This window comes from Sinohyriopsis cumingii, chromosome 8 (assembly GCF_028554795.1).
Source record: "Sinohyriopsis cumingii isolate HCF-2022 chromosome 8, ASM2855479v2, whole genome shotgun sequence".
NCBI lineage: Eukaryota > Metazoa > Mollusca > Bivalvia > Unionida > Unionidae > Sinohyriopsis > Sinohyriopsis cumingii.
The window spans coordinates 115,910,389-115,926,151 of NC_142968.1; the positions used below are offsets into that span (position 1 = coordinate 115,910,389).

Consider the following 15,763-nt stretch of genomic DNA (forward strand, 5'->3'; position numbering starts at 1 on the left):
TATAATAATTTAACATGTATTAACAGCAGGTTAACTGGATGTGAATTTGTTGCCCGTGCCCAGATAGGTGATAAAATTGAGAAATATACACGTGCACATATATGTAAATTCATCCATAAGTCCATACATACATTACATGCAGAAAATCCGAGAGAAACAAGCATGGATAATCGTTACATTCATCGTATTAAATATAGACGTAAAGTTTAAAAATTATTCATATCAACTTAAAACTCTCATTTTGAGAGTGAATGGGAGTGCCATGCGGGGGGGGGGGGGGAGAAGAAGAAGGATTTTGAAAGAGAAGGCCCAGCCAATCAATATTGGATACACTTTTATTGAGAACTAAGAAGATACAACGCAATACAGGTTTAAATGCAAAGAAGCAAACTGTTAAAAAATTTAAAATGTTGTCACATATAACCGCAAATTGTTTTTGGCCCAGTTAGGCAACACAGTCCTGATTTAAGCAGATATTATATCTTTTAGACAATACACAACTAGCATTAACTGAGAAAGACTACTACATATAAATAGGCAACTCTAGAAGCGAAAACAAGTCGATAATAAACACATTTACACTGGTATACTTACTTTTCTTAAAAAGTTAAAAATGTGAAGGAAAATTATATATTGTTATCCTCATTTGCTCATGTGCCTTTAGTCTTCATATGCCTGCAAACTATATATATATATATATATATATATATATATATATATATATATATATATATATATATATATATATTTACCACCGTGTCTGCGTCGGGTAATTCTGCGTAACGACACGTCATTTCTGTAAACATTAGATCACGTGTTATTTTGTTTCAAAAATCCATTTTGTATCAAGAAAGAACGATCGTACTTTAATTAAGAAAAGTGATACTCATAAAGTGTACAAAAATATCCCACATTTCGACTCGAAATGCATATGAAAATGTGATTTCTAAATGTCTACATGGCGACCCTACTCCATGACCTTCTTGAACCAGTAACCCAGAAAATCCGTATTACTATGTATCTTTTAGAATCTTACAAATAAATACTTTATATAAAAGATGGAAATTTATACCTTAAAAGAATTCTGCATCTTAATCCAAGTTTTTAATTTTGCAAGAATTGTCCCACACGTACAAAATCATCTGCTACCCCACGTGTCAACTTGCCGCTAGAACGGCAATCTCAATAAATTCCCCGGCATATAGTCTGTTTCTATTCCTATTCATTGTTGTTTCTCTTCCACATAAAAGCTTATATTTTATAAAATGTTAATTATTACTAATTTTTATACAAGATCGGTTTAGTTTGCTTAATATCTATTGCCATTTATTGGCATTGTTAGGTTGAATTTTGTAATACTAGCTATAAACCTGCCATAATTACTCGACTAAACCGCTGACAGAAACAGTCCAAAGCAATGTATTTCATTTCCGTAGCCCGATGGATAAACATTACATCTTTTCAAAGCTATGAGCAGAATAGGCTGACATTTCACGAGTCATGAAAACACATGGTTGGTATCCTGTGTGTCCAAAATTAATATTAATTTGAACAGAACATTCTGGTGACAAATGCCCTTTTTCGAATGGTAAGCATTGCAGTATTTTATTTTCATCAATCGGTCGAATTCGGTGTGCGTTTTGTTTCAATGTAGAGATGGAAACCTTATGTTCCTAGAAATGCCCGACAGCATTATATATATATATATATATATATATATATATATATATATATATATATATATATATATATATATATATATATATATATATAATACAAATCATATAGTGGATAACAATCCTTTCAAGTGCACTGGATCCAACAAGGGAACACGTGTGTCAGGGATTGATTCAGATAAATTCAATAAACTAACAACGAACAGTTCAAAACTACTTTCTATCTAGCCTACACTGTTCGATGCCAGTTTATACTAAAAGCAAATGAAGATAATGCCAATAAATTTGTGACGCATGATGTTGATACGTTAGAATTAACTTAAAATTCTCTTCATATTTATTTTAATTGAAAATATTTCAATATCTCATGTGTAAAATAGGTCAAGAAGAAAGCTCATTTTCAACGAAAACAATATGGATACATTTCTTGAGAAAAGCGGAATTTAGCATTCAAAACATCGAGTATTTAGCCAAAAAGAGACATACATGTCCCTAAGTCTGTACGTTTTGCTCATCTGTATCTTTTTCTAATAAAGACCGTACCAGTTTCCAAGATAAGATCTATTAATTTTTTGTTTCAAATTGTCTAGGGTTGAACAACAGCCGCAAGAGGAGAAGACATATCAAAGTGTTGTTTTTATTCTTACCAATTTGGCATAGACTTAAATGTAAATAATCAACTTCAAATAGTATCACATCGACGTTCAAGACAGACTTACACTAACTACTATCCTCTACCTATCAAGGTAATACATTTTTTATGTCATTCGAAAGAATATAGAATCTCTTTTTCATGGAGAAAGCTTTACATCAAATTCATCCATCACGTTTTACTACACAAACATGAAACATTATATTAAAAAACATAATTTAGGAAGGATACAGGGTTAGACAAGTATGAGTTTGGTAGGGGGTGACACAAAATATATTTTTTGTATTATTGTTCTTAAGATCATTCCGTTTCGAATGTGGTGGTTGGCCCTTTCGAAATATAACCTTGTACAGGTAGATTCGTAGGTAGATAGGTATATGTTTCCATATATATGTCTACTTATGTTGTAAATATGATATCACGCGGAAAAAAACAACAATTAAAATCATAAAAAAGAAACATTCCAGCTTGCAGAATATACAAAATACATAGTTGCAATTATTTGTAAAGCTAGCTGTAACACTATCAAGCGAGCAGGATACCTGTTGAATTGTAGGAATTAATAGTTTACTCATACATTTGATGCTTTTATTATTTATACATTAAATCCTTCTTTAAAACAAACGAGCACAAAGTTATTGAACTGAAGATTAAACTCGTGTTTCATCTATATATTTTGGAGTACACTTTAAAAAATAATGATATCTGCAAATCCGCCGTGTACTTTGAAAGCTCGGCAAAGTTACAAACAAGCAGAGGTGACTTTAGCTATACATCGAGTCAAAGCATTTAAAAGCATTACGGGGAAAATCTTAAATTACCAGTCATAAAGTATCAATGTCAGGGTAAAAAAGACAGGGATAAAAATGTATTCAGTTACAAATTCGGAATGAAAGTTTTAAAATTAAATTTTTTGTCTGATGCAATAACGTGGAACACATACAGAAATTCATTAAAGCATTTATAAGAAGTTTGCTTCATCATAGGATCATGTGTTCTAAATTATTAGTTGATAGGATCCCGCTCCACATTTGTTTCTTCAGTTACTTCAATCTGCAAAGAGGAACGAAATGAAAGTAAATGTTTTCTATATATTCAAGGATCGAAAACTCTCTCTCTCTCTCTCTCTCTCTCTCTCTCTCTCTCACACACACACACACACACACACACACACACACACATACACACCAACAAACGATCTCGTTCCCTCACTCTCAGTGTTCTCTTACAGGAAGCATCTTAGCAGAGACATGCATTTATCATTACCCCACACACTCTGATCTAGTAGAGACATGCATTTATTAATATCCCACACAGTCTGATCTAGCAGGTTTAGAGATTTCAAGATGTCAAATGCTGATCCTACCACATGGTTAAGGGTGCGTAGTTTCGTTGCTGTGCGTCTGGAGGTTCCTGTGCCTGAGGAAGTGTTTGGATGCTGATGCCTGGCAAAGTCGTCATGGGTATAAATGTACTTGGCATCGTGTTGCGGGCGTAGTCGCGTGATGTAGGCACAAACATAACTGATCCTGGGAGAAAGGTTTGCGTGGGGTAGAAGTTTGATTGAGTAGGTGGTATTAATTGCATTACTGGTTGTGACGGTGGTGGCGCTGCTCCTGTTGGTTTTGAAGTTGCAGGCACATATGCGGATGGCAAGCTATGCTGGGTAAATGTTTCTGATGAAATTCCTTGTTGTTCTTGGAGGGGCATTGGCGCGGATGATATTTGGGTTGTCTCAGTGCTACCTATAATTAATAATCAGTACATAGTGTGTATGTCGTATACACAATATGTTTGTTTAAATCGTTAGTATAAAAGTATTTCTCCAGGAACTGGAGGAAGAAATAAAGAAACATGTATAATTTCTTTATATTGTTTAATAAAGTATTTGTGACAGATAAATGCGATATAACTAATTACTCTGGCTTAATGAATATCTAGTTTTGCAATTATATGGAAATTTTGCATTATATAATAGCTTTCATTGTATAATGTTTTGACAATACGGCATGATTGATATGATAACCTTTTTCTTATCAAAATAAACTTCATTTATACAAATCATTCAATTTTACTAATAACTGATTCCACATATATTATATTGATCCTATAAACAAAAAGCTGCATCTATCTCTCACCTGCTGTCCAGACTGCCGTTGTGGAATTGCCTGTGGGATTAACTTTACATTTTGTCTTTTGGAGGACAATAATTGCAAAGACAAACAAAAATATCTGAAACATAATATATTGGTGACGTAATAAATTGCCTTAAAGTGATAAGTTGATTTAGCTGATTATATGCTTGTGTAGAACTAAATCTTTATTTTTGACAGACCTAGATCTGGTTTGAATAATGTGATGACGTATTGTATCTATATCATTTGATCTCAGCCGGATTTCGGGCAAACAATCTTAATGGATCTCAAAACTTCACTCGACGTCATCATTTGATTCATCTTAGTTTACTGGAGTGCACGGAATGTTATGATCATCGCAAACGCCATACACTCGGAACTGGTAACCTAACACACCTAACATCCACTTTTTATATATATATATATATATATATATATATATATATATATATATATATATATATATATAGAGAGAGAGAGAGAGAGAGAGAGAGAGAGAAGCGTATTACAAAATGATTCAATCATGCATAGCACATTTTTCCTGCCTCGTCTTTTTGAATTGACTTTTCGATTAAAGTTAACAAATCCTTTTGAATGACACGGCGATATTTTACTCCAGTTAACATGAACAATGTTATATCAGTAATACTAATATAAAATATAAGACATAAATCAACTTTCAAGCGTACATACCTGATCAATCAGGCCAACACCTATCATTGACCAAATGACCTCAGCGTGCCTTGTATAGTGAAATCGAAACAGTGTTGCAGAGCATCCCTAAAAATGTATAGCACGCTCTTTATTTGCTTTGTACACGGTCGGGAATCGTCAAACTAGTCTCTAAAGCGGTCTAGCTTTATTTTGAATATCGCTGAAACTAGTTCTTTTAAATGAAATCATTGTTTTCGCAGTTGTTACTTCTTGTTAATCTAAGGAGGAAGACGGCAGAAATATGGCAATAATAAATAATACTTTGAAAAAATGATTATATTAATAGAAAAGGTGTTGCATGTACATTATCGGAACTACTGGAAGTTACAGAAAGAACAATGATCAAGAATATACTAGGATGGTTGAAATTTAAAATAAACTGTTTGATGTTGCTAGAGAATTCATAAAGCGCTAGCTTTAGTTACTGTTATTTAATGTTCAGTTTCTTTTCATTACAACAGTCAATAAAAAATACACACACACACACTATATATATATATATATATATATATATATATATATATATATATATATATATATATATATATATATAGTGTGTGTGTGTGTGTGTGTGTTTGTGTGTGTGTATGTGTATTCTTACATCTTTCCACATATTAGTATCATATGAGCTCCCACCACAATACTTTCTCAGTGAATCATAATAACACCACGACTGAGAATACGAAGACGGAAGAGTTCGGCAGCAGCCGGGTACAGCATTATACTCGCCATAATAGGGACAGTACGAATAGTAAGCAGACGAATTAAAGTCAGCCGCTGAATCTACTCCACAGCACTGATACTGGAAGGAAACGAATTTAGCATCAAGTCTATTTAGTTTCAATGTTATTGGTCTCTTAGAGTGTTGTGTGTCTATATTTTTATCGTAGGATGGAAATAATGACCGTTATTAGCGAGTGATTACTTCCTAAAGGAAAAATATTACTATAGCATGATTTAATACTGAACAATCAACAATAACAATTACAAATTCTCTAATTTGTTAGATCCTGCTGGTAAAATGTTTGTGCTAGGCTCCTTTCTGTTTCTCTTGCCTAAAGGATGGCAACTGGCTACAGATTTCTGAAGCGCACAAGGAGACTAGAAATTCAAAAAGTATACTTTAGCTATCAAGCGACAGCCTAAAATGATAGGCAAGCTCCATGCAACAAAAGGTGATTTAATATTTTATAAAATGACCATGGCTATGGCAGTGAAAACAAACTCATTCAGCTTACATGATGCTGGGTTTGATCCCAGGCGGTGCATGTCTGTGTTTAAATAACTGGAGTGTCCCATTAGTACGACAACTTTGCTTCTAATCTTGCCTTCATGGCATTTGCAACATAAGTTGTGAAAACTCTTTGTTTAATCGATTTTAAAGCAGATAAAAAGATAGATTTAAAGACCATATTTTTTTTAACCTCTTGCATCACATAATTCCATCCTAGCGAGACTTGATCCGATGTGTGTATCCCTGTGTATGCGTTGATGTTTTCACGAAGATAAGGTTTCATCAGGTCTTGCATCTGAAGAAACAAAATAACAGGAAATGGGAGGAAAAGAAAGTTTTGTCATGGATGATATTCCTCATTAATCCCAATAAATATAAAATAAAGACTGCCTTTCTTAATGATTTATCTATCAGCCAATAGCTCCTTCATATTTACCATAACTATTAACGAATGTTTGGCAATTTAGCATTATTAAAAAATAGAATAATTCTGACCATATTATGATATTATAATGCAGTCTTTTGCGCACGAGAGTATGCGTGATTAGAGATAAATTGAGAAATCGTTCGTTGAACATCCGACTCAGCTAATTTGAATAATTTATATTAATCTGTATTCTGCATCCCTAGGGTCGAACTTCGTAAATGTAAAGAAATACAATTAGGTATGTATCATCAAAATATAATGAAAGGATATGTTTGTTTTCGGACGTGAATATATAAAGCAGTGAATTATTTGTAAATATTATCGTTATTTGCGTTATCTTTAAACGTTGAAGAGCTGCAAAGACAATTTATTTCCGTCGTAGGCAGACTATTAGACAGTGAGAGTATAGGGTATATTTTGAAAATTGATATATTTATAAATTCACATATTTTAGCAAACTGGAAAAGCACTAACTCTCCTGTATACAAAATTGTTTAGAAACTAATTTCGACGTTGTAAGAGAGAGTTTAGAGAGTGTATTTGAAGGTGTTTTCGTACACCATATATGCATTGGTGTGTAATAATTGAATATTTGAAATAACGCATCTATTTTAATTATCAATGAACAAATGAGTGTGCAATATGTAATCATTTTGTTAATATATATTGTCTGGCTTTGGGCACACTTAATGACCTCTACATCGATGGAGATTATAACACATCTTGTACTTACCCTTTCTGGACTTGGGAAGAAGTAGAAACTCACGAAGAGTTGCATTGCTACAAGAATTCCGGTGACTATTACATACTGCAAGAAAAGACAAATAATAATCTCCTGAAGCTACTTTACGACACAGTGAGCAGACACTGGAAATAATATACACAATTCTTTACAACCTTTATGACTTTGTACAAAATTACTGTAGTTTTTAGTTCACTCCTCCCCGCCATTTGCTCAGTGCTTCCATGTACTTCAAAGATTCATAACGGCGCAATTTCTAAATGGTTTCCCAATCGTTTTTGGCTAAACAAGCTCTTCGATAGGAGAACAAATAACTAACATATAAGAAACACTTAACACAAAATGTGTGTGTATCTGTGTGTAATATTTCAGTCCTTTAATTCTAAATGTGGTTATACGGATATATGTTCCAACAAGTTGTTTATATTTTGACCACTCGAGCTCTGCATTGCGAAATGAAACTGTACTGTTCAGAAAGTAATGTGATTTTTGTGTAAGAATGCTTATATGTGTATAAAGTCACGAGCTTATGAAATATGAGTGGTAGTATTACATACAATAACATGTAATCAAATAATCAATGAATAATTACTTGCTTTAAAAAGAAAGAAAAATCCATTCGATCTCAACATCTATAATATACACTCCACATGTCCCTCTATAGTACTAAATGTAACTGTGATTTTATGTATGTATTTGTGATAATAACTAAATCGATTTTTATTTCACCGCCTCCTAAAAATGTTCCAAATAAAATAATTTTATTATTTTTCCGATAAATAACATAATAAAAATTCACTTAATACAACTCTTCACTAACCAGTCATTAAATATCTCCGTTACTGAGCTTTGTAAACTTAACTCCCAGACGTGACAAAATTCTAATTTCGAAACAACAACAACAACAACAACAACAACAACTACTACTACTACTACTACTACTAATAATAATAATAATAATAATAATCTACATCCTCTTACCGCAAATAGAAACTTCCTCTTATTCCGAAGAAAGGTAAAAAATCCAAACACTGCGAATGGGGCTGATACAAGTCCAGTGACGATAAGAAATGTTCCAAATGCTTGTTTCAGACTCTCAGTTATTGGCCGGAAGCTGATGGTATTAAGGTCATACACACCTGGTAATATATGGGTGTAGAATAATAGGATTGCATTTACAATTAATAGTTTCCTCGTTGCGCCTCATCGTAGTTTTAAAGCGTCAAATAGTTCGAGTTCATTTGTATGTCCAGAATTGTATCATTCTCTGTACCGCACGTTTATGAAGATTTTAACAAGTATCTCTATTTGTAACGCTTTGTTTACTTCTTGGCATTATCCAATGAAACTAATTTCACTATTATTTAACATTGACTGAAAATATAATATAAAGTTGAAGATCTACAAATTGGTCTAATTTAACATTTCTTTACAGACAAAGATAACATAAAACTCTTAGTGTCCACTGCATATATATGTAATGCTACCACAAAAAAAAGTGCACAAATAACTTTGTTATTTGCTACGTGGCACGTGTGTGCCATGGAATATATTGACTGGATTTCAGTTTCAGAAGACATTATTCATATTTGTTACTTAAAAGAATACTACCTAAATATTAACAGTGAAGTGAAGAACTTTCCAAAATTAACGCATGCATGAGTTTTACCTCAGTATATATCTAATTTCATCCTATCTTACATTAAATAATTCATACCGAAGGCGTCTCTTGCACTGTCCTTGATTTTCTGCAGGGTTGCCTCATTCACCGACTGGTCACCAAATCGAAGGACAAATCCAGCTATTGCCATTGCTAATGAAAGGACCTGAAAATTTAGTACAAATCTTTCGTCTGAGTTACACAAACAATAAAATATACAGACAAACATAAGGGAAACCACACAAACACACACACACACACACACACACACACAGTGAACCTTAATTGTATTTTCCCATGTCAAAATGTACATGACAAATTCCAATACTCAGTACTTAGTTGTTTTGTTTCTGATACTCGCTAAATACAGTAAGTGTATGAAACAGGAAGTCGAAATACAATTTATCAGAGATTGTGTGAAGTCATATTATTTTAACTGTGATTGTTTTTGCCTAGAATGACTTAAATATGTAACTAAAGATTTAGACTTACCCCAAACAAAACGTTCGAAGCCAATGCAAATTTCCTTCCATACGATAAAAAATGCTTCATCGCACCCATAAATTTAACTCTTATTCTTTAAATAGTGGCAAAAATAATCAACTAAAAGTCTATTGTATGTTATGTCTGAGATGTACCATGTATTACGATAATAGGAAAACTACGTTTCAACACTTGTTCAGTGTTTTATATCTGAGCATTGCTGAATATAACCATAAAAGAGTCGCTTCCAATTGGGCGAGGTCGTGATTGGGTAGGCCTAGCAATAATTATACACCAATAAGGCAATCAGGTTAAAGCATATGACAAGTCCACAGCAAAGTTGGAATGAGTCTTGTCACAAGAAAGTCTGATATGCGCTGTTTATTTTCATTCGTAACAATAAGTCGTGTATACTTTCCATTGGATGGTATGAATCATTTTGATAATAATAATAATAATAATGAAGCAGAGAAATCTATAGTTAAAGGAGAGATCACAAGTAATCTGAACATCATGTGAGCTCTAGGTTCGGTCAGCATTTATATTTCGATGATCCCCATACTATTTGTTAAATTTTGCAATAATCGACTAAACACCGAAACAGCTGCTGTATTTGCAAAATTTTGTCTTATATTATATAAAATCCAGCTTTGATTAAAAAGGGATGGTGATTTTTTCATTAGTCATAGAAGCTCAATCACTGGTCAATATATCAATATTTGTATACTCAATGATATGCCCCAAGTTTGACGGCAATCCGAACGCAAAAAAAAACCGTTAAGTTGCGTTCGTAAGGCTCTATTTAACGTTGGGTTCAGCTGTAAGACAAACATGATAATAACTCTAGAACAGTTGGGAGAGTAGAATGATTTGTCGATATGATGTTGTTGTAGTTGTTGTTGTAGGGTTTAACGCCATTTTTCAGCACACGAAAGGCTATACATGGCGGCCAGTATTAATGGTGGAGGAAGAACCCGGGAAAACCCCAGAAAGAACCACCGACCCACGAGAAGCTACTGGTAAGCTTTCTCACATACCACACATTAGCCGAATCCTAGACTCGAACCCACGCAGACAGAGGTGAGATGGCAGTGATCCGTAACGGAGAGCGCTTTAGACCACTCGGCCACTCGGGGCCCCTTTGTCGATATGAGTGTCTAAAGATATTTACGTTCAGAAGCTTTTGGCATAAACTAAATACAGTTCCCATGTTAAAAAGAGAAATAGTTGTAGTAAAACTTGAAGGAGTACAGCGGTGCTTCCATTTGCACCTTTCCAGATGATAAACATATCGATTTCCAAGTCCTATGGAGATCCATTGAAACCTGTGTGACTATTTCAGTTCACAAGATTTTGTGCAAGAAACTAAGGTTAATGACTCTAACAAAAACTGGTGAGACTGTCATTTGTATCTTACAACAATGGCCATATCATGTACACAATTTAATTGCTTTCTAATTAATCCAGTGTGATTACCTGTGTTTGCAAACTACCGTCATATATAGCAGACCAAAGGAGCAATAACTCTAAACATAAATCACATGAGTGAAGTTACTTGTGGACATTTACAACCTCAGACGATGATTATAACATTTCACAATTTTCATGAAGAACTAATGAGCAATGACTAGTTGTGTTCAAAGGCTTTTGTCTTACGCTGCATTCATCTGCAAGTGAAGAAAGACAGCAAGATGTTTTTTAAATGTTAAAGGGAGTTATTTATCAATATGCGCATCTACAGGTGATAAAATTATATTTAGTTGCCTGGTAATCAATCAAATACTAATTTAAGGTATACTACAAAAAGGGCAATACTTCTATCAAAGGAGAAGGTGCTATAAAAATCAATTTGATTAGAATTACGAAAAGATCTTTATTTATATTATACCATGATGTACACAAACGGCTTGAAATGTGTGTGAAATTCAGTAAATACAGATGTACCATAAGAATTGGAACTTTTGTTTTCCTAGCAGGACGTTACTTTCAATTCAAAAACACGCAGCAATTTAATTATTCATTTTTTGCTTAAAAATTAATATTTTCATTTACAATTAATTAGGAATGCAGTTGGAAAATAAGCATTTTCTTTCGCTTTTAGCAAACGGACTAAGTTGTGGTATGTATGTATGTATGTATGTATGTATGTATGTATGTATGTATGTATGTATGTACAAGAAGTATTTGAAAAGTTCTCAGTATTTGTGCAACTCATGTTTCTTTAAGCCATCCAATAAATTTAATACCGATCTATGCACAAATTAATATTTGTTAAAATGGTCTGTAGATGCACCTATGCAAGTGAGGAAACATATGGGGTAAATGACGGTGACGTTAAAGATGTCCAAGAAGGAGAAACAAAACTGCTTTTTGACCAAAAGCATACCGTTAAAACCCGTGAATTCTGAATGTACTAACTGGCATCATGGCAGATTTGTATAAAGTTTATAGGTTTAATTAACTGTGATATGCTACAAATTTGAGGTGGTTTTATAGTTGTAAAGATGGTTAAGAATCCATGGATGACTCACGTCCTGAAGACCGATGTCTACTACTGGTGAACAACGAAGTTGCTGCTTTGAAGGTAACAGGCGATGAATATTCTCCGTGAAAAGTGGACGATATTTATATTATCACGGACATTATTTCGTCAGCTGGAAGTTCAGAAACAGTTTGGGCAAGGTGGCTCCCTCATTTGTTGACGACTGATCGAAAACATTATCGTGGTGAAATTGCCAAACAGCTGCTCGCCAATTATTTAACGAGTTTCCATATACATTTGAACGAGGTTGTCAAGGGTTATGAAACATGGGTCTAATTTTGAATCTGACTCAGAAGTAGTGAATGGGGACACTATAGCGTTTATGGGACTTACCATTAAAAACACCCCTGGGACACTATAGGGTCTATGTAAATTTAACATGGACAAAAACCTCTGGGACACTATAGGGTCTATGGGAATTAACATGGACAAAAACCCCTGGGCCTGTATAGGGTCTATATAAATTTAACATGGAGAAAAAACCCTGGGCCTGTAAAGGGTCTATGAGGAATTAGCATTACAGAACCTCTTGGGCCACTCTAGCGTCAAGGGAAATTTAACATGGGGAAAACTCATGGGCCACTCTAGCCTCAAGGGGAATTTAACATGGGAAAATGTCTTGGGCAACTGTAGCCTCAAGGGGAATTTAACATATGGAAATTGAACATGGTGGGTCTGTATAGCGTCAAGGGGAATTGAACATGGTGGGACTGTCTAGGGACAATGATGGTAGAGGGTCAAACACAACAGAGACAGAGACATACATACACTAATACAAGCGTGAGATTTATATATAAAGCATTACCGAGACCTGAAATCTAAAATGACGAAATTGTCCCAGAATTTAAAGGAAAATAAACATATCCCCGAAAATTAAGTTACAATGGTTTAGACTAAAATGGATAAAATTAGTAACTACTTACAATATCAACTTGTGTGACGATCGTGGATAAACACCCATGTATCTATTTATAGCTATAATCAGCTAAAATTCCTATGAAATCCCACTATCTATTTATACTACAACTTGTGGGTTATTCCTTTGGAAAACCCCACCATCTTTTTATAGCTTCAGCTTGAGTGACGTTCCTGTTTGTGAACTCTAGTAAATATGTATAGCTACAACCTGTGGAAATCCCCAAGTCCATATTCATAGTCTCGAAATTTCCAGCGTCAGTGACGTCACTGAGCTGAACACTAGGGGATAAATGTCAACAGTGTTGCAAGTGGCTGACCTGAATACACGCTACTGCAGATAGGTAGGTAGAGTGCATCTGATAGGGATAAAGTGAGTTTTATAGGGACAAACAGAGACCAATACACACACACACATACACACACACACACACACACACACACACACACAACGTACGCGCGCAGACATACGCACACACACACATACACACACACACAGGGAAGAGGAAAAAGGAAACCCCAAATATACTATCAACACAGAAGGGAGATAATACCCCGTCAGTCAACTTGTAGAAGCTGCTGCTTACATTGTCGCCCATCATGGCTACGCATTTCCTGATATCAAGAATCATGAGACTAGGAGTGCGGGAAAGATCGTGAGGGCGAAAGAGAGACGAGGTACCTTCTAGCAGAAAAAACAGCCCTTTTAGGGCTCCAAAAGATTGCCTTTTATTAAATAGGGAACCATATTTGGCTTGGTATCCCTCCTTGACTAAACTATTCTCGAAACAAACTCGGCCCATTGGAACACCACAACAAACTTAACTTGTTAAACCTAACAGTGACAAAACTTGTATATGTCGCTTAGACATATTAATTTAAATAAGACCAGTATGGTTGTTTGTATGTATACTAAGTACTAATATTAGATAGATACGTTAGGAAGTAGGAAATTTAACAGACTCGTTATATTTGAACTAATTGCACAGGCGGAAAACACATTATTGGTACTTTTTATTGTCCATTAGCAAAACACGGGACTTGATTTGAAATAAGTACGGGCTGGCGTTTTGGGGAGTACTTAACATCCATCGCTGGCTTGTTGAGCACCTTTACACCTCCTTTACCACGCTAGGACATCGTACACGTGGCAGAATGTGGAACGATTTCCACCTGCCACACGCCCATGTGTCCTAATGTGACGTTATCGCTACCGACCAATCATAGCGGGCTTTACATACTGCTTGGGTTGTCATCTGAGGAATTTCAAACCAACTAAGAAAAATGAGTGTGTGGTGAGACTATTCCCACTCATGTTTAAAGCCTTTCCGTCAGGTTGTTAAGGACTAGTTAGTCCTACACCTGAGTGGCTAAATTTAAAAGTAGTCTCTGAGTACGTAAAAGCCTAGGAGTAATTAAAAATCACGCGGTGCGTGATTAAACCAGTGATACATGCTCCATTGGAGCGAAAATCACTTTAATTCAAATAAGCAAGTTCGGGTACCGTCTCTAGCACTCTTGATGACACCAACTGTCTGGATTATTTTCTTTCTTGCAAGCCCCTGTGTTCCACTTCTGTTTGTGATAATAATTTGTGATACTTCACATTTTCTAAAGTGGAAATCTTTACAAGCCGTACAAAATACAAAACTTATATGACTTTGGCTTTTGACACTTGCACAGACTCTTCACTTTATAAGTGTCACGAGAAAATTGTATATCCCATTTTTACCATTTTTCAAAACACGCACACACTTGCAGCTTGACCAGAAATTTGTACATCTTGTTTTGTGGATAAGTCACAGACAAGTCCAAGCATATATAGGTGATTATGAACATTAGGAATATCCCCTCATTTTTTCAGAAATATCAAAGCTTTTATGTGCATTTTCCCTTTTCCACTCTATATTAGTGCTTAGATTTGTTCAAAAAAAGAAAAAAGAAACGAAACAATGTTAAAAAAAAACAACTGAATTTTGAATTCAGATTTCTTTCTGTTTATAATTTTTTTCAAGTTGATGGTGCATGACAGATTACGTTCGCCTACCTTTCCAAAGTGAGAGACATTTCTTCACATGTCATTGCCTTTGTTAAATTCGGTTTCATTGGTTAGTTATCGTTAATCTTTAATTTTTTTATACATTTCTTTTTGATAGAAGATTTAAGGCTTTCTAGTGTTGTAACGGCATTTATGTTGTTTAGTCTGTTGATGAAATTATCTATAGCAAAGTGCTTAAGATTTTTCAGTTTTTTTTATTTTTTATTTCAAGCCCTACAAAAGGAGACCAAGTTTGTCTTGAAAGAGGATTGAAACTCTAAATTACACGGGCGTGAAGGAAAACATCGCTGTGTTCATTCTAATCATGCTTGCCGTATGTCTTTGTGCTTTAGAGGTCATATTTCTTCTTAAGTAAATACACGCATCAATAGACAGACAGATTGGGTCATCATCCTTGAGGTTCACTGTACATTCGGTTCTTTATTTCATACAAACCCCAAATTTATTAGTTTGAAGAAAGAAAAGATAACATGCCCCTCAATACTGTAACACGTCTGTTCTGACCCTACCGATGTGAGTGTGAG

At 34.5% G+C, this 15,763-nt stretch overlaps 1 protein-coding gene across 1 annotated transcript; it reads right to left on the reverse strand.

Moving 5' to 3' along the window:
* Positions 1-3,072: 3,072 nt before the first annotated feature.
* Positions 3,073-13,224, reverse strand: LOC149794451 (uncharacterized). The gene is made up of 10 exons (XM_089966571.1): positions 13,189-13,224; positions 9,298-9,406; positions 8,562-8,719; positions 7,572-7,646; positions 6,602-6,706; positions 5,779-5,979; positions 5,157-5,243; positions 4,467-4,560; positions 3,695-4,073; positions 3,073-3,381 (listed from the first exon to the last, which is right to left on the reverse strand). Coding segments are annotated over exons 2-10 (1,194 nt in total). The 5' UTR covers positions 9,392-9,406; positions 13,189-13,224; the 3' UTR covers positions 3,073-3,380.
* Between the last annotated feature and the right edge of the window lie 2,539 nt (positions 13,225-15,763).

Excerpts from the sequence above, each read along its gene's own strand:
- LOC149794451 (XM_089966571.1), bottom strand. The coding sequence starts at position 9,391 with ATGGCAATAGCTGGATTTGTCCTTCGATTTGGTGACCAGTCGGTGAAT. Across the intron at positions 7,647-8,561 it reads AGAGGAAGTTTCTATTTGCG|TATGTAATAGTCACCGGAAT; the intron begins GTAAGAGGATGT and ends CTTTTCTTGCAG. Across the intron at positions 6,707-7,571 it reads TCTTCCCAAGTCCAGAAAGG|ATGCAAGACCTGATGAAACC; the intron begins GTAAGTACAAGA and ends TTGTTTCTTCAG.